Source organism: Excalfactoria chinensis, chromosome 19 (genome assembly GCF_039878825.1).
Source record: "Excalfactoria chinensis isolate bCotChi1 chromosome 19, bCotChi1.hap2, whole genome shotgun sequence".
NCBI lineage: Eukaryota > Metazoa > Chordata > Aves > Galliformes > Phasianidae > Excalfactoria > Excalfactoria chinensis.
This window is the reverse complement of record NC_092843.1, coordinates 7,343,014-7,361,294: the sequence shown is the minus strand read 5'-3', so window position 1 is coordinate 7,361,294 and position 18,281 is coordinate 7,343,014. Positions and strand designations below refer to the sequence as shown.

General features: G+C 51.4%; 2 protein-coding genes across 8 annotated transcripts in view; one reads left to right on the top strand and one right to left on the bottom strand.

The window, feature by feature from the left end:
• The window catches only part of ACACA (acetyl-CoA carboxylase alpha), a 102,496-nt gene extending 90,849 nt beyond the window's left edge, over window positions 1–11,647 (top strand). For all 7 annotated transcript variants that reach the window (XM_072353679.1, XM_072353678.1, XM_072353677.1 and 4 more), the window contains 6 exons: window positions 773–950; window positions 1,966–2,078; window positions 8,348–8,502; window positions 8,707–8,877; window positions 10,675–10,811; window positions 11,375–11,647. In XM_072353679.1, the coding sequence (XP_072209780.1) occupies window positions 773–950; window positions 1,966–2,078; window positions 8,348–8,502; window positions 8,707–8,877; window positions 10,675–10,811; window positions 11,375–11,501 (881 nt within the window). In that variant the 3' untranslated portion in view covers window positions 11,502–11,647. The remainder of the gene's footprint in view (window positions 1–772; window positions 951–1,965; window positions 2,079–8,347; window positions 8,503–8,706; window positions 8,878–10,674; window positions 10,812–11,374) is intronic.
• Window positions 11,648–17,048: 5,401 nt separating this feature from the next.
• Window positions 17,049–18,281, bottom strand: part of AATF (apoptosis antagonizing transcription factor) — a 41,805-nt gene continuing 40,572 nt past the window's right edge. Inside the window, exon 12 of the mRNA XM_072353683.1 lies at window positions 17,049–17,923. Coding sequence (XP_072209784.1) covers window positions 17,860–17,923 — 64 coding nt within the window. The 3' untranslated portion in view covers window positions 17,049–17,859. The remainder of the gene's footprint in view (window positions 17,924–18,281) is intronic.

Below are 18,281 nucleotides of genomic sequence, written 5' to 3'. Positions count from 1 at the left end.
GTCTGTCCTCCCCAGCAGTGGCTTTCTCGAGGGATGTAAGGATTTCAGGTGAACGCTGGCATCGGTCTATGACTGTGACTGCAGGTGTGGATGGAGTGCAGGGTGATGCAAGAAGGGATAATGGGAAGTGATTTGGGATGGGCAAGGAGGGAAAACTTGCCTGAATGCTGTGGAAATGGCTCTAAAGTACAAGAGCTGGTGGTCTGGGATTTCTAAATCGAGGCTTTAAGGAAGGAAGCACAGGATGGGGTCCCGGGTGGACAAAGAGACGGACCAGGTAATCCTGATAAGTGTTTCTCATTTCTTATATATCTGATTTGATGCTTCCAAATATAATTACGTGTAACAAAATATATGTATTCGAGGCTGCCTGTTTCCATTACAGACTACATCCATTACAAACAGTATCATCTCATATAAATTCTCATTGCCTTCATTCTTTTCTCTTTTATGTAAATCACCTTTGGGGCAGATACTTCCCATGCTTTGTCTGTACCCAGTGGAGTCCTTCAGAATTTTAGCAAAATGCCTTGGATAGATTTTAGAGCCAGAAGAGGGGAGGAGAGCTATTTCACATCTGAACCCTCAGCACTCACTGGTTTTTATAAGGACATATAAGGATCTATAGGCGTGCACCTCCCTCCTGGGCACCCTGCCCTTGGCAAGGAGCACCCAGTGGTGCTGTAGCATGGTAGGGGGTGTCCAGAACTGGGTGCTTGTATTCCTCTCCAGTTTGACCCACTGTGCCTGACGCTGTGTCCTTTTCCTGCAGACATGTACGACCAGGTGCTGAAGTTCGGTGCCTACATCGTGGATGGTCTGAGGGAGTACCGGCAGCCCGTGCTCATCTACATCCCACCACAGGCAGAGCTCAGGGGTGGCTCCTGGGCTGTCATTGACCCCACCATCAACCCCCGGCACATGGAGATGTATGCAGACCGTGAAAGCAGGTAGGGCTGCTCGGAGCCTCCGTTGCCAGGCAGGGCCAAGGCTGAGCATGGAGCTGTCAGTGTGCACCATAGCATCACTTGGTATTGTCTTCTCCATTGGGGGCATGGGGTCATAGAACTGTTTGAGTTGGAAGGGACCACTAAAGGCACCCTGCAGTGCACAGGGACCCCCACAGCCACGGTGTGGTTCTCAGAGCCCCATACCCTCATCTGTAGGGATCCCCCTGGGTATGCAGGGATGGAGCACTGCCACCTCTCTGGGTCACTGCGCTCATTTTATGAGCTGCGACTTGCATAGGTGAAGTCCTAGTTACAGCATGTAGAACAACAGGCAGGCTCTTGGGAGCACGCTTTTAAATGAGCATCTCTAAAATACAATGATACTCCATCACTCAAAGGAATAAACCAGCCCTCCCTGGACTGTCTGCAGGATGGGGGTGAGCCAGGAGGACAGGCACACAGTTAGTGGGGGATGGTACCTGCAGCCATCAGGAGCAGCAGGCAGGTTCTGGGCACACAGCCTGCATGTTGGCAGTGCTGAGCTGGGCTCTGCTGCCCTCAGCTCCTGTAGCCAAAAAGATAATTCTGGGAGCGCTGCCGTCCTGTCCCTACACACTGCAGTGCATTTGTGATAATTCCCATCACCAGTGCTGCTCCACCACCTCAGCACTGACTTTCTTCTGCTCCTGTAATGAACGTGCTTGGTTAATTGATGTGTCACAAGGCTTTACCTTTTGGAGGAACTTTCAGGTCACAGCTGACAGCGGCTGCCAGGAGCAGTGCTGGTGCCAGGCTGTGCTCTGTGCTGCTGGATGGGCACCTCCTGTGCAGCCTGGTGTGCAGTGCCATTGGGTAAACCACAGCTAAGATTCATTCTCTCTTCTCCTCCCTCTGTCTCCCTTTCCTGCTTCTTTCTACATACTTTCCAGACAACATCAAACCATCCCGTTTCGTGTTTCCCCTTGTCTGATGGCCTGAACGTGCCTTTCTTTTCTCTTTTCCCATCACTGATCAGAGGAGGAATCCTGGAGCCGGAGGGGACGGTGGAAATCAAGTTCCGCAGGAAGGACCTGGTGAAGACAATGAGGCGAGTGGATCCCGTCTACATGCGGCTGGCAGAGCGGCTGGGTACGTGTGGTGGGCAGCGGAGCGTTCTGCTGCTGGCTAATGAGGGTGGGCACGGACCTTAAAAAGGGGCATTCAGGCATTTGATCAAATTCATGATAATTTTTATTTACTGTCACCTAACTTGGGAAGAAAACCAGATGAGACAGGCTGTACGTATGGGTGTGTGAGAGGGGATCGGTGTGCACACAGCGTACGTAGGGGGTGCTAGATAGAGGGCGTCTTTGTGAGCTGAATGTTTTAATTGATGGGGCTTTGCAGCAGACACTGGCTGCAGATGCTTGGCTCCAGTTTCCATCTCAGCCATTTTTGGCCAAACCCTCAGCTGGCGTCATTTGGCGTAATTAAGAATTTGGCCATAGACACTTTGGCTGCGGGACCGTCTCCGTGTGCCCGAGGCAGTTTGAGGTAACAGTCTGCTTTTCAGTTTTAAGAAAGCAAAAATAGACTCCTCACCTCCTTGGTAAATGGGGTGCTCGCAGTGCTCAGCAGCCGGCGTGTCACTGTGTTGTTATTCCAGTGCCTGTCATTCCAAGCAATCCCAACACCCAGTATATGCCCAATAGCCCAAAATAGACCGTTCAGCAAAATGCACTTAATATCAGATGTGTACTCTCTCAGGAGAATAGACTCCTTAAAGAGTTCTTTACTGGCTCTTACCATAAGAGTATAATCTTACAGAGCCTCTTTTTACCTCCAAAATTGAGCACATTTTAGTGGAGGAAGCAGGTTTCGTGGCTATGGTGTGAATTTATAAAGCCTTCTGGGATCCTTCAGGAGGAGAAGCGCTCTGCAAATGACTGATAAATCGTCTCTGTTGCTGCAGTTACATTTTATTATTTGGCTTCTTTTAATTTATGGTAGTGCAACGATTTTTATACAAAACAAGTGTTCTGATACGCCTTGGGAGGAGAATGGTAATTGTAAAGGGTGCTGGGAATGAGCACACTTGCTGAAAGTCAGCTTCTTGCTGATGTCTCTGATAGCATCAAAGGCTTTTCTCTCTGATAGTGGTTTCAAAGTCTCTGTTTCCCCCTGTGGGTGTGCAGCAGGTGGGCAGTGGCCAGGCCTGGTGTGGGGCAGTGATTTGTCTGAGCTGGTCTGACTCCTGTGCATTCCTGCAGTGGGGAAAGGGAACACACAGCTGTCCCATGGCTGTGCTGTTCTGCTGGAGTGAACAACCATCCCATTGTTTGTAGCTGCAGCAAAACCCATTTTGGCCCTACGTGTTAGACTGACAGCATCCGATATAATGCAGGCAGACTGTGCCGAGCCGTGGGCACCCAGCAGAGGGTCCTGGTGGCCGTGGTGACCCTCACTTGGGGTGTGGGGCCGCAGCTCATTCCCCACACGGCCATGATTCCCAGCTCTGCTCCTAGTGCTGTATTCCTGGTCCCAGCCCACACAGGATTGCTGCCACAGGGGCTTGATGTGATGGAGGAGGTGGAGAGCAGAGCTCATGGTGTGCTGGGAGTGCCACCCAGAGCCACAGCGTGGGGACAGGGATGGGAGCAGGTCTCTGCTGGGGGCTCTATGCTTGGCCAGAAGGGGGAGGAGGCAGGAGCCGTGTGGGCCTTTCTGCCGCCTTTTCCTGTACAGGGCAATTACTACCAGCAAACTCCATAGACTTTAATTAAAATGACTGCAGCACAAGAGCAAGTCACTTACAACTGTACATAGGGAGAGCTCTAAAAGCTTCAGTCACTGATAAGCATCTCACTTAGATGGCTGTAATTGCTGCCAGCATCGGGCGATCATTGCTGTTGTTTTGCTGCTAATTCCGTCCCATAGCAGGAAAGCTCAGATTGCAGGACACACTGAATTGCATAATTTTTTTATTATTATTTTTTTTTGCTGGTTTTCTTTCTGGCCAATTTAAAATTTGTCAAAGTCGGTCTTCTTCTGGATCACTGCCCTTTGATATTTCGCGCACTCCATTTGCCACAAACAAGCCGCAGGGCCGCAGTTCATGCTGACTCCAGCAGAAGCAGAGAAAGCTCCATTTATCTTACACTGCCTGCTGAATTCTTACTCATTAGCTGGGGGTTCACTGCCTCTCTTTAACCCCTGAGTGGCTGTCATCCCTCCCCGAGCTGCCTGCAGCAGGAGCTGCTCGGCGTGGGGAGCGGGGACGGACGCTCCCCTTGGAGGCATCTCCCTCCGCCGCGCTCCGGCTGCAGTGGGGGAGTGTGAGAGCAGCGGAGGCCGGCAGATATCGAATCATTTGACATAAATCTGTTCATTATCAATTCCCTGGCACTAGTCCTGAGATGTTTATTAGCCCCGCGTTGTATTGCGGTGTCACTCAGAGCTGTGCTGTTCCCAAACAGAGCGGAGGGGAGGAGGGAGGGCGGTCCCGTCCTGCCCGGATCGTTCCCCCGGGTGCGGTGAGTTGGACCGCGGATGCAGCTCAGAGCATCGCAGGGATGCAATTCCTTTTATTTATTTGTTACAGTAGAACAGGTAGGAGTGGAATAAATACTAACTTTGCCATGCAGATCCCAGGTATGCAATGCTTCGGTTGCATGGCGTAATGTAAGCAAAAAGACGAGTGGAATGTGAAGGAATGGCAGAAGGGCTCCAGTTAGTGAGACTCAGTGTTACGTTATCAGCTATTGAGCATGGCAAAGGGGTTCTCCTCACAGAGACTCACGGTGGGCTGTGTGCTGGCACCGACCCGATCCCGTGTGAAGCTGTGTGCCCAAATGTAGTTGTGCGCTGTGGGAGGAGCGCTCTGTCTGCATTGGGAAGCAGAGGCAGCTCATACAGCCAGCAGCCTGCAGTGGGGATGCTGTGCCACAGCCGGGCCCTCTCCCATCTCTGGCTCAGGAAGGTGGATTGTGGCTCAGAGGTCCGGTAATTATTTTCTGGGGGTGGGTTGTTGCTCTGTGCTGTAATTAATCAAAATGCTGGTTGTTTTCTTGAGCAGTGACTAAGAAAAATGGGGCTGTAGTGGTGCCGTCTCTCAGGAAGTCTGGGACAAACGCAGTCGGTGCAGCTGTAACTTTTTGCCTTTGCTTCTATCTGCAAGTGCTGCTGCATTTGAATTGTTACTGTGCAGTCGGGAGCCCAGATGAGCAAGTGCTGATTGCTGCCACCTCTTCCAGCAGCATCCTGAGCCCCTCCCTGCAGGGCTGTAATGGATTCCCCCCAATACACTTCCAGGAGTCCCACATCTGCCACGTGGCCCACGTGCTGTGTCGCTAACACAGAGCTCTGGGAGCAGGGTGGGACAGGACCAGGGCAGAGCACCGCGTGGTGCAGCTGCACAAGGCTATTTCAAGCCCATGTCATGAGCACGTGTGACCTTGACTGCTATTGCATATTGCACCTTTGTAACATAAATCCTACTGCATATTTAGTGAAGCAATTACAAGCAGTCTCATTTAAAGGAACAAGCGATGGCCCAAAGCCACCCGCTGTGGGACGTGAGCTCACAGTGACCTTCCTGTCCCTGGCAGCTGCGCTGGGCTCCATTGGGCAGCAGATGGGGAAAGGCAGAGGAAAAGAAGGTGAGATTCGTGGGGTGGTTGTGAGGGTTAAAATAGACACGTCCTGATGTCACTGAGTGGCTCTTCCTGGGCTACCTGGGAAGCAGCAAATCCCCAGGTGGGCCTGTGGGTGTGCAGCTGTGGCTGTGCCGGGTCCTTGGGAGTGTCTGGGGAAGAGGTGAGCGGATGGCCAAGGAAATGCTCTGCCACGCTGAGGCTGTGCAGAGGGCGAGGGAGAAAGTCCCACGTTTTAACAGCTTAGAAACCATAAACCATCAAATTGATTCAGAAGCTGCCTGGCTTTCTGCAATCAGAGGGAACCTACAATAACATTTCTTGAAGTCATTTTGTCTAACCTGTTAAACTGGTCATATTTAAGAAAAGCACTTGGCTACTAAATGTTATGGGAGGCTGTGATTCATTGGGCCTGCGGAGCCGCTCCCCACCGGCAGGAGCTTTATTGGAGGCGGGGGGCTGCTCCTGCAGAGGGGTGTTGTTTAATGGGGCACAAATCACAATAGTTTAGGTGTTGCTTTCTCTGCTGCGATGCCTCCCTTTAACTTTTGGAGAGCAGCGTAAATTGAGATTCAGCGTTGGAGAGCTGCGCCAGCAGATTTACTGCACACAGCTCCCATCTGTCTGCATGCGGGTCGGTGGCTGTGGGGGTCCCCTTCCCCGTTGGGTCCTGACCCTCTATGCTCAGAGTGTGAGCTTTTGCATCTCCCAACATGAACGCTGCTTCCCCAGGGCAGTTTCTCAGGCAGCCCGAGGCAGTTCTGCAATTGATCAAAGAAAGAGAAAACGTGGTGGGATGAAGAGCTGGGAAATACGTGGTGCTGTGGTTGGGCTCTGCTGCAGAGGCACTTCATGGCACCTCCAGCACCACCTGAGTGTGCCCCACATTGCTGCTGAGCAGGGAGGTCCTCCTTCCCTGACATCCCCGCTGCGTGCCCTGCCACTGCACTGCTCCTTTGTTTCGCATTGATCAGCAGCTGATCCATACCTCCAGGTCTATAATGTTCCTATGATTTAAACGGTAACGCTTTCATTAACTGTCTGGTACCTTCAGAGCAAAGGAATCCCATATTTTAAGCCTGCTCTCCCTGCCAGGTGAGATTTGTGGAAGGAGACTTTTCCCGAGAAATAAATAAATAAGGCCTGAGTGCTCTGAAAAGCCCCGAGGCCTCGAGATCTGCTTGAAAAGAAAGAAAACCATTCCAAGATATTTAATTGTACGGGGGGCTTACAGGATTGATCGAGAGCTTAGCTTTTTACAATAGTCCAGTGAATAAGAAATGCTCCTGACAAACGATCGATGATGGGATAATCACTCTTTATCCCCCCTCCTCATTGTTACCTTCTTTCTTTCAGGAGAACAGGGTTCAGAAGTCAAAAATCTTTATAGACGCCGCTTTTAAATTAAGCAGAAAATAGACATTGACATATTTGTTAATCTCACCTAAATCATTACCGGGCTCGGCTGCTCGGGGTGCACGGCGTGCATGGAGGCTGGGATCCGGCAGCAGCGTGGGCTCAAAGTGCACGCGTTGCCATTTGGAACAGGGCTGGAGGAACGGACGAGTTGAACGTGGATAAATACGTCTCATTCTTTATTCTGAAGGTTATGAGAGTCGCTGCTCTTAATTAAAAGCTTCTTACTAGCGCTGGAAAGGTTAGGCAGCATTAGTATCGGTAGGCACTCAGACGTGTGACTTGGGTGGGGAGCTTTGCTGGAGGGGCCGGGCAGCGCATCGCTGTGTGTTCCCAGGTGGAAGGGAAGCTCTGCGGGGACACGGCCATGCGGTGCTGAGGGGGTGGGAGGTGTTGTGTTGAAAAGCTCAGTGGTTAATCTCATCAATATTCCTGCCCTAATGATAAAGATTGAAACCCGGAACACTTGGTGGTGTTGGCACAGCACACAGTGCAGTCGGGATGCTCGGCTGACGGTGCTGAGGATGGATGGAGCTTCTGGCCCACTTCTCCCACTGACTGCTCTCACTTCTTTGTGTTGTGGCTCAGCTGCCCTCTGTGCAGCATCGCTCCCGCAGCCCCATGCAGTTGGGTGGTGAGACCGATATGTAATTTGGCTCTGACTGCAATCTTTGCTTCAATTGAACTGAGGTTGGCTCTAAGTACGCTGCCTCTGCACACAGACCTCGTGCACGAGTGTTGGCGGCAGAGTTCTTGGCTTAGTCTGGTTCCTGCCCCTCATGGGGTGAAGTTAAGGCCTTTTCCTTTTAATCCATGTTAATTGGAGTTTGGTCTTTTAAAAATAAGTGAAACATTGTGAATGTCAGAGGACCGTGTCTTCTTAGCATAGTTTTCCTTCCTGTCTGTCACTCTGTGGCTGGGAACCGTGTGCTGGCTGCTGGTAAGTGGATGGTGAGGTGTCAGTGCCTGCAGGAAAGCATGCAGTGGTGCTCAGTGGTCTCACACTGCCCAAGTTTTGGGCTGAAGTGAATTCTGTGCTGGAACGTAATTCTTTTCAGGAGCAAGTCCAGTAAATCTGTCACTCAGTTGATGGCTCAACTCATTTGGCATTTAAATGGAACGGAGTTTCCATGGTGAAACTGGCCTTGGACCTCTTGCCTGAATATTGTTGGCAGGAAATCCAGGCTGGAGCACTTTGGTTTGATTCGGGAGCACTTGGCTTGGCCCGGAGCTGATGGGCTGGCATTTCTCCTGGCCAAAGGCATCCCATGTGCAGGAACAGGAGAAACCTCTGCTTTCTCTGCCTCAACTTGTCAGAGGTTGCTGACCTGTGGCTGTGCCTGGTTGCAGGTACCCCTGAGCTGAGTGCTGCCGACCGAAAAGACCTGGAGAGCAAACTGAAGGAGCGGGAGGAGTTCCTGATTCCCATTTACCACCAGGTGGCCATGCAGTTTGCCGACCTGCACGACACACCCGGCCGCATGCAGGAGAAGGGTGCCATCACGGTGAGTGCCCGGGGTTTGGCTCAGGGCAGTAACTCTATATTAGCAAGGTGGGGTGGCTGAGCAGGGACAGCTTTGTATTTCTTGTGCGAGTGGCACAACTGAACGTGTGAGCAAAAGCCTTCTGTTTCCATGGGAAGCATTTAAGCACTTCTCCGTGGAAATGCTGCCTCACTCATTTCTCCTTTTTATCTCTGTCCTGGGCAGGACATTCTGGACTGGAAAACGTCCCGTACCTTCTTCTACTGGAGGCTGAGACGTCTTCTTCTGGAAGACGTGGTCAAAAAGAAGATCCATGATGCCAACCCTGAGCTGACCGATGGGCAGATCCAGGCCATGCTGAGACGCTGGTTTGTGGAGGTGGAAGGGACGGTAAAGGTAAGTGGAAACAACCTCGTACCAACGCTGTGGTCTTCCCTGGGCGTGTGAGTTCAGTGAAGTTCTCCCAAGTAGAACTTCATCTTTGGTTCTCAATTGTAATGTCCAAAACTATTTTGGGTGGTGGAAGAGAACTGTTCCAGATCGTGAGTTACTTCATGGGAACGCTATATTTCAGGCCAGGAAACACCCACACTCAGTTTCAATATGTTTCTCCCCGAGCATGTAACTGCATAGAACTACCATTATGACAATGGGAGCCTTGTAAGGTGGGCAGCTCTGCTGGCAGGAGGAGGAAGGGCGGCCATGGGATGAAGGCAGCATCCAGATGCTGCTGTGTGGCACAGCTGGCAGTGGACATCCCGCTCTCTGCCACCATCCCTTGGCCCCGTGGCCACTCAGGGCCTCACTCAGTGCCAGCAGAGCGATGTGCCAGAGGGGAGGGCACAACTCACTGCCAGGTTCAGCTGCCAGGGACTGATGGGGGGGGGAGTCACCTCAGCAGCATCCTCATCTGATGGCTGTGCTGAGGATTTCGTTAATTGTGCTTGAACTCTGAAGCTGGCAATCTCTAAAGAGCAATCTCCAGTGCAGCTCTGAGGTTGTTTTTGTCACAATCCTCCCATCTGAGTTCTTTATTTTATTTTATTTTATTTTATTTTTAAAGTCACAAACACTCAGGGGTTCCAGAAAGCAGGGGGGGATATGAATGTGCTCTCTGGAGGGCAGCAGGCTTTCCAAGGTAGTGTCTGAGCGTCTTTAAAAGCGGGCATCTCGTTAGCTAATACATTACACCAATCAAGGAGAGTTATCTTAAGCCACAATTAATCTGCTCCCTGGCATATGTTGATAGGAAAGCATCATGCTGTTTCTTAATTAAAAGCAAACGGATTAAAAATGATTAATAAGAGTATTAAATATTCTCCTAAAGTAACAGCTTTGGGATTCTTGGGTAAATCTGGCTTTATGCAGGTCTGCAACCGTAAGGCGGCTGCTTGGGCTTTTCTTCCCTTCCCTGAAATCTTCCCTAGCGCCCTGCTTTGTATGCAGGGAGCGTCGCTGCCATGTCTGGGGGCAGCAGCAAGGAGCAAAAACTAACGAGTTTAAAATAATAAGAAGAAAAAAAAAACCAAAAACACAACAATGAAATAAGCAGAATCTTTGGGTTGAAATGACATCACGAGGTTCAGAGAGCCGCGCACGTGATTTTTAAGGATATAAAACCAAAACCAACGTGGTGGTTTGTGAGCTGCTGGGGTCCCCCTGTGCCCCGAGCCACCCCCTGACTGCAGAGCTCATTGTCATTCTGCCTTTGACTTTGTTAGTGATAACAGGGAAGGATAGTGCACCTTTAAATGACGAGCTTTGTGTTTAATTACCCAAATAAAATGACATAAATATGAATGAGTGCTAATGGTGGTACTTGCTTTTCCGGAAACCATTAACAAAACGATTCTTAAATGATTTGTAAAGAAAATGAGAGAAGAGAGGAGCGAGAAGGCTATTAGGCACCTAACACACTCCTGAATTATTATGTAGTCAACTACCTCGCAAATACCAGGTGAAATGATCTTGCAGAAGAAAATGGGGTTCTGTAGCCAGGTCCCCCTCCTGGAGGGCTGTGCAGCTGTGCTGGGCCTGGGATGCCACACAGAAGCTGCCCTGCTCAGAGGTCAGCAGCCGAGACCCAAATTTCTTGAGTTGAATTAAATTTCCAGAGCAGTATGAAGGGAGCGGGTGCAAGCAGTGATGGGGCTGAGTGATGGGACAGTGGGTGACAGTGTGCTCTGTTGGCAGGCGTACCTGTGGGACAGCAATAAGGACCTGGTGGAGTGGTTGGAGAAGCAGCTGATGGAGGAGGAAGGGGTTCGCTCGGTTGTGGATGAGAACATCAAGTACATCTCCAGGGATTACATCCTGAAGCAGATCCGCAGGTGAGCAGCTCAGACCAGAATACCTGTATGGGTTCTGCCCAGTGAGTTTTTTCCAGCTGTAGTCTTTGCTTTTGTGCTCAGTGCCATAAAGGCACATTGAAACCCTTTTGATTCTAGCTTAGAACTGTAGCAAACACAGCCCTCCAGCACTAAAACACTGGTAAAGCAGATCCGTCCCTCCTGCCTTGTAAGCATTACCATCACATTTGTGCAGACGCTCATCCTGGCAGCTCCACGAGCAGAGCACTGCTTAGATTTGAAGAGATCTAACATAGATAACTAACTTGTGTGCGTGTTAGAGTGGAGGTCTCTTAGCTTTGCCTAACGTCACCCACTTCAGCACAGCATCTCCAGGCATTTCTGCCCATTCCTCTGCCTGTGCTGCAGTGATTGGGGCTCTGTGATGCCCAGCAGGGAGCTGTGCCCATGCCCTGCCAGCAGGGAGCTGCCCAGGCCACAGGCAGCTACCAGGAGTAGCTGAGGAGCCCATCAGTCAGCACTCCCTGACAGAGCTGTCAGATGAGGGCCGGGGCTGCCAGCACTGAACTCTTTCCTCTTTGCAGCCTGGTCCAGGCCAACCCGGAGGTTGCCATGGATTCGATCGTGCACATGACCCAGCATATATCACCCACCCAGCGAGCGGAGATCGTGCGGATCCTCTCCACAATGGACTCGCCTTCTTCAACGTAAGAGCATCGATTTCCTGCACTGCCCCCTGCTCGGTACAGTGGAGGGAAAAAAAAAAAAAAAAAGAAAAAAAAGAAAAAAGAAAAAAAAAGCAACAAAAAAAAGCAAAGCTGAGAATTGCCCTTTGTGTGCTGTACCGAGACGGGGAGGCTCAGGGAAAGGCTGCAAAAGTGACATTTTTAGTTTCTCGAATCAGAATGACCGGAGGAAGTGTTTCCTTTGGCCAGAGACACCAGGAAGATGCATAAACACAAGCGCCTGCAGGATTCAGTTACAGCTGTCTTAACTGTACCGTATTTATTTAACAAAGCGGGACTGGACCAACGCAGCTGTTTGCTGCTCAGCCGCCACCAAAAGCACCACGGCCGGGCAATGATGGGTACAGCTGTACCGTGAGCTCTGGGCATTGCAAAGTGGTGGGGCTCCCACGCTGCACCCCGTGCCACCCCGTCTGCTCCTCACACACAGCCTGGAGTGCTGGCGACTGCCAGCTTTACCTGCAGGAGCGTTTGCTGCGGGCTGAGGATGCGCTCTGCCTTTGGGAGTGGTGGGAGCTTCTCGTCCATGTGGGCAGAGGAAACTCTTCTGTGTGCTGTGGCTGAGCAGTGGCACTGCTGGCAGCACTCTTGTCTCTGTCAGCCCCTGTGGGCTTTGTTTCAAACATCTGTGTTACAACAGAACACGGAGCAGGCAGGCAGTGCTGTGCTGCCCACTGCCAGGAGGGCTCCAGAATGGGGATGGGGGGTTTGGAGCCCTGTGTACTCTGCCTGTGTGCCCAGCTCCATCAGAAGGGCACAGTCATGGTGTGGAAAAACCCTTCTAGGAGGAGGTAAAGGACGAGTTAAAATGTGGCTGTTTGGCCATTTCTGCTTCTCCTCCCCTACTTACTGTGAGGAGTAACAGCCGTGGGGCAGCCCCACTGTTGCATATACTTAAAAGTGCTAATTAATTCTTCCCATGTGGATAGGTGACTTGAAGCAGAAAGCAGCTACAACCTGCCAAGGCAAGAGAGGGAAGGGACGAGTCAAATACACGGATGGGGTTAGAACTGCACTGGGTAAAGTTGGTTCAGTGCACCTGAGCTTCTGCACCAACCTCTGCCCCAGAGCTGCTGGAGAGCACAAGAACTGCCTTGTTCATGTAAGACTGAATTAAAAAGAAAGAAGGGGGTGGGAGGGTGGGAGTTTGGTAATGGATCACATTGGATCACATTGGTAATGGATCACATTGTTTAACACCCAGCGGCAGCTCCACCTGTTGCAGTGACCTCTCCAGCCACATTGGGCAGGGGCTGCACGCTGCCTGCAGGGGGCTGAGCCAGCCCAGGGCCTCAGCTGAGCACTACAGGAGAGCAGAGGAGCAGGAGCTCTGCGAAAAGTAGAACTGGGGGCTTACACCAATGATTGTCTTAAATGTATTCCAGAATTTACACTTCCTCTTTTAGGGTGAATCAGAAGGGATGTTTTTATGAGAGAATTAATTACAAAGCCAGTGCCTCATACCTGTGCTCTTTTCCCTCTGAACTGCTGCTCACCCTTCCTGTGCTCAGCAGCTGAAGTGCTGTAAGACTGAGGTGCAGTGCTGGGGTTACTTTGCTCCTCAAGAGGACCAGGAGCTGCCACCCAAGGGATAAACCACGTCCTAAGAGTTGAGCACCCTCACTTGATTTAAAAGACTATTCTTTCCCCTACGGTCCCCAAAGATGCTTTTACTTACTTATGCCAATCCGGTTTGCAGCCAGACACAAGGACAGACAGAGAATGTCTCAGCCAGGCAGGACTGCTTGGGGTGCCTCAGCAGGGATTGCTGCGTGGTGGTGTCACACACAGGTCTGTTACCACCCTTTCTGCAGGTGTTAATGGGAGAGGTCCTGGTGCCCACCCTGCTATGCCTTGTGCTGGGGGGGGGGGGGGGGGGGGGAGCTGCAGCTGCCAAACTCTTCTGCCTGCTGGGCAAAAGCAGCCCCCTGCAGCTCAGTGTTAGGGGCTCAGGCACCTCTTAATCTGGGGGTAAAGCAGCTGTTGGTGAATGCTGGAGCCCAGCAGCACAGCGCTGGCGGTGCCCGGCCCCATCCATGTGTGTGGGTTGGGCTGTGAGCAGGGTGGGGGGGTCAGGCGGTGCGGGAACCCCCCCCTCAGTACGTGCAGTTCTTGCTGGTGCTGACGTATTTCACTTTACCTCAGTTTCTTTTAATAAAAAGAATGAATTACATCTCTCTGCTGCCAGGAGTGTACGTCTGTCACCCCTCGTCCTGGGCACCACAGCTGTGCCCACTGAGCCTCACACAGCTGCTCCCACCCCCAGATTGCTTCTTTTACACTGACTGACACAGCACACAGGGGGGCAGCTCTGCAGGTGCTGGCAGCCCACATTCACCCCCCAAGGAAGGTGGCACAGCAGCCCAGACCTGGGCATGACCTGCAAGGAGCTGTGGGCCTTCCCTGCTCACCTTCCTACCAACACCTCTTCCAGGTTCCCCCTATTAAAGGTTCACATGAAAGTTTGATGTGTGAAACTGGACAAGGTGAGGCAGGAAAAGCCCAGCGGTTCTTTTGTGCACTTTTCAATGTGCATTCTGATGGGTAAAAGCACAAATCACCTTAACAAACAAACATAACGCAACTGGAGGGGGGGGAGAAAGAGACAGAGGGGGCTTTGGACTCCAGAAATGCATTTAAAACTCTTTAGCCTAAAATATCTACATATTAAAACGCCAAGAAAAGAAGTACCAAAGCTGTAAGCTCTCCAAAGCCCGAGATCAAAGTGCCATCATCTTTTAATGTAAACCTTTTGTTGCATCAACAGTCTTAAGAGGGATGAGAGACATCAAAATAAAAACTGAGACAAACGGCGGCTTTGTAGCTGGTTTTTGTTTTAGTCTCTCCTCTCAATTTGGGCCATGAAATAGGTCAGCTCCATTACTGATCAGCCTTCCCACAAATATTTAACACAAATTGAATTGCACACCCAATACCCATCACAATTACGGCGGGCACAATAACTAAATTAGCAATTCAACAAAATAATTGGAAATGCGATTCTCTCCATTCCGCAGCCTCCCCGCGGGCTTTGGCCGATCTATGGGGGGAAAACTCTGCTTTACTAATTCTGCAGCTAATTAGAGACACTTGTAAATGAAGTTGTTTGTCTGAAAGTTGAAATTCTTTGCTGTTGTGGGGTTTGGGGGGGGGGGGGAAGGATTCAGAGAAGCCCCTCACACCGCCCCACTGCTCCCAGCCCGTTCCCCATCACGCAGCACACCTGGCTGAGGTACCTGCCTGGGTGTGCATTAGCAGCTGTATCATGAATGAATAAAGGATGAATATTCCATGGGGAAAATAAAATACACCTTGCCGGGCGGTAATTGGCATCATTAGGAAACCTTGGTGGCAATCACACCGGATAGCAAACACACTGACCAGTGCACACAGCTGCTGCCTACACCTGGCTGCACAGTGACCACTGGGGCCTCAGCCAGCAGTGAGTGCTGACCTCCCCTTGAAGGGCAGCAGGCGGCCAGGCTGGAGCTGCAGGGCCGTGCAGGTGGAGGGGGCAGCGGGCAGAGAAGCCTGCTTAAACACTGATAAGTGAATTCAAAAGCGTGCTTAGCGGGGCTTTGCCTCTTATCTCTTCAAACAATACGAACGAGAGAAGTTATCACATTTAAAGTGTTCCACATTACCCTTTGAACACCACATCCAGCTCTCCAAATGTAACAAAAAAATAATACCCGGAGCCTTGGTGCTGCCACGTTAAAGGACACAGGAGTCAGAGCAGCAGCCCCGCAGAGCAGCCCGCCCTCCTGCCAGCACAGCAGACCCCAACAGGGCAGGGGCACGGTGCTCCCTGCCAGCCATCCGTAATGCCTGCCCTGACAGAGCGAGCAGCGTGAAACCATTCCAGCGACACAAAGTTTGGAAGCAGCTAATTTACTCCCCTTGATGCCTTTCAGAATTGCGGTTATTAAACCATGAGATTTTAATGATGTCAGACGACCACACAGCTCTGCTGCCGCTCAGGAAAGCAGCGCAGGTACCGCTAAGGGCAGGGGAACCATTGCTTGGCTCGGAGCGCGGCTGGTGCCAATGCTGGGGGCTGCAGCTGTGCTGCTTTGCACATTGCTGGCATCCAACACACTGCAGCTTATGGGGATGGCTCCAGATTTGCACCCAGAGGACGTGGGGAGGCACACGGCTGTGCTCCTCTGGCTCTGCAGCAGTCTGATGCTGGACATGGATCGTGGCTTAACGGCTCGCACCCCTGTGGGGAGGGAGCAGAGTGTCAGCAGCACCCCAAAATGGAAAGGGCAGCACAAGGCAGCCTGTGGGGGCACAGGGGCAAAGCCTGACCAGAGAACTGCAAGACAGAGGGAGGGCCCCACTCTGCCCAATGACCAGCAGCTGAGATGTGACCCCATAGAACACAGCCAGCATGAGACACAGGCACACAGCTTCCTGAAGCACAGCACCCCCAGGCACACAACATAAAGGAGCAGCAGCTCACATGAGCTGTGCTTAGCTGGACGGTTACACTTTTCCTTCCCCCATTACAAAACACCACCACAGAAATGTCACAGAACCTGCAGTAAATGAAGTCCTCCTCCCCCAAGGGAGGTATCTGTCTCTGTACCTGGTAGCACTGCTGGCAGTGGGATGAGGCACAGCAGCACCCACGTCCTCCTGTTCACTTTCCAGCCCTGGGTGTCACACACACCCCCATCTCCCTGCAGCTCAGCACGTTCTCCTGTGCTGTGGCAGACTGCTCAATACATGGCGTGACGTGCCAGGAAGCTATTTACTGGAAGCAGGTAACTAGAAAGGAGACTTAAAGCTGTAATGAAGAGGTGCAAAAAGGATTAATTAATACCAGATCTGCAGACAGCTCTGGGGACACGATGGAGCTACAAAATCTCACTGCTGCTGCCCCGTGCTGAGCCACCAGGCTGTGCAGCAGCTCTCATCCAGGCCCTGTGGACAGCAATGCTGCTCCAGCATCCATCCCATCGCTGAGACAAACACCCACCGTTCCCTGGAGGGCTGAGCACCACGTCCTGCCTGCAGGGCCACGCAGCCCCTGAGGAACCCACAGTGCTGGCAGTGCTTTTGTGGAGCCACATCAAATCTGCTGCGCGAGGAAGGGAAATTCAGAGATTACATGGACAAAAATATCACCTGATTTAATTGCAGCAGTACCTGCACGCTCGTAACCAGCTGTGATCTATTTACACCTCAGACCTACAGTCAGCCCACACATTTAGATGGAGTGAAGCTACGAACTTACTCCAAACCTGAAGGAGTGTGGGTGGGGACAAGGCCACCTACCTGCCTTGGTGGTGAGCTCCAGCTGCACAGCTGTGTCCCACACCGCCATCACTACAGGCACCAACCACCGCCCTGCTGCCAAGTTCCAGCTCTCTGTGCACACTGCTGGTGCTCGGGCAGCTCTGTGCTGAGTGACACCACAGCCTCTGGTTCAGATCTGTTTGTTGGTGGGCACAAGAGAGGCCGGAGCTGCTGGTGCCATTTCCAAACCCATCGAACCTGGACAATCTGTTTACAAAGCGTTTTAATTAAACCCCACAAAACACAAAACAAAGACAGGGCAGTTCCTGTGGCCACAAGCAATGGCCATCTCATTATACACACATACACACGCATTATTTACGCAAGATAACCTCGGTGTCAGATTGATCACAGCAGGCAGAATCAAAGAATCATAGATTCCCCTTATGGGGGTTTCATTTCCAAACTGTGGCCTTTGGCTACAGAATCCCCACCAACCCTGTGCGTTGCCCCCTGGCAGCTCTGCATTAGTGCTGTTATCTTTCAGAAGTGTGTCACGGTGACGGCGAAGACAAGAGGGCTCACAGTCACCATCAGCAGAAATAATTACGCGTACACAATCAATGCTGCACTGACAGATTCACCAGCGCGTTCCAATTGCAGAAGTACCCCCAGGTGCATCCCCACACTGTGCCCACCATGAGCTGGTTCATCCACGGCTGCAAGGAGGCTGTTCAGAAACTGGAATGTGAACTGGGAGCTGGGGCTGCTGCAAGGGAGAGCACCTTCCCTCTGTCTTAAGGCCAGGTTCATTATGTAAATGCCATTTAAATCCTCTTCACTCAGTGGATATCGAGTCACCCCACCCAGATCCGCAGCCAATCAACACAACAGCACGAGTCAGAAAGATAACAAGAAAATACAATAAAAATCCCACCGACCTCCAAACTACAAAACTCCGAGGGTTTAACAGGGCAGTGACAGCATGTCCTGCACAACGCTTGGCCTGTGCTGAGCAGGCCGGGAAGCTAAAGGTGTGTGGGGCAGACCCTGCAGGTGCGGGTGGCGTCGGGATGCTGCTAACCACGTCCAGGGTCTTCAGAGCGTGCCATTCTTCCAAACAGGGAACGGTAAAGCTCCGTCCTGGGGAGAGGAGCAAAGAGGGAGACGTTATTCCCTGGAATAAAGCCCATCTATAATTAAAAACACATTCAGTGTTCTTTATTAATATACACAAGCAAAAGGCAGAACTTGCATGAGACCGATGGTAGACTTACTGTAAGTCTGCCCTTAACAGATAGGGCCTTCAAGTAAGAAAACATAACGGAGTGTTTTAATGGGATGTTTGAGAGCGCAGAGCCATCAGGAGGATTCAAGCACAGCCTACGTGGGGCTGGCATTGCATTTTCTTGCATTTTCTTGGACCTGATGATACTTGAAAAGCATCAAACACGGCCCAGCATCCAGATTCCAATGAACACCACGTGTGCAGCTGCTGAGA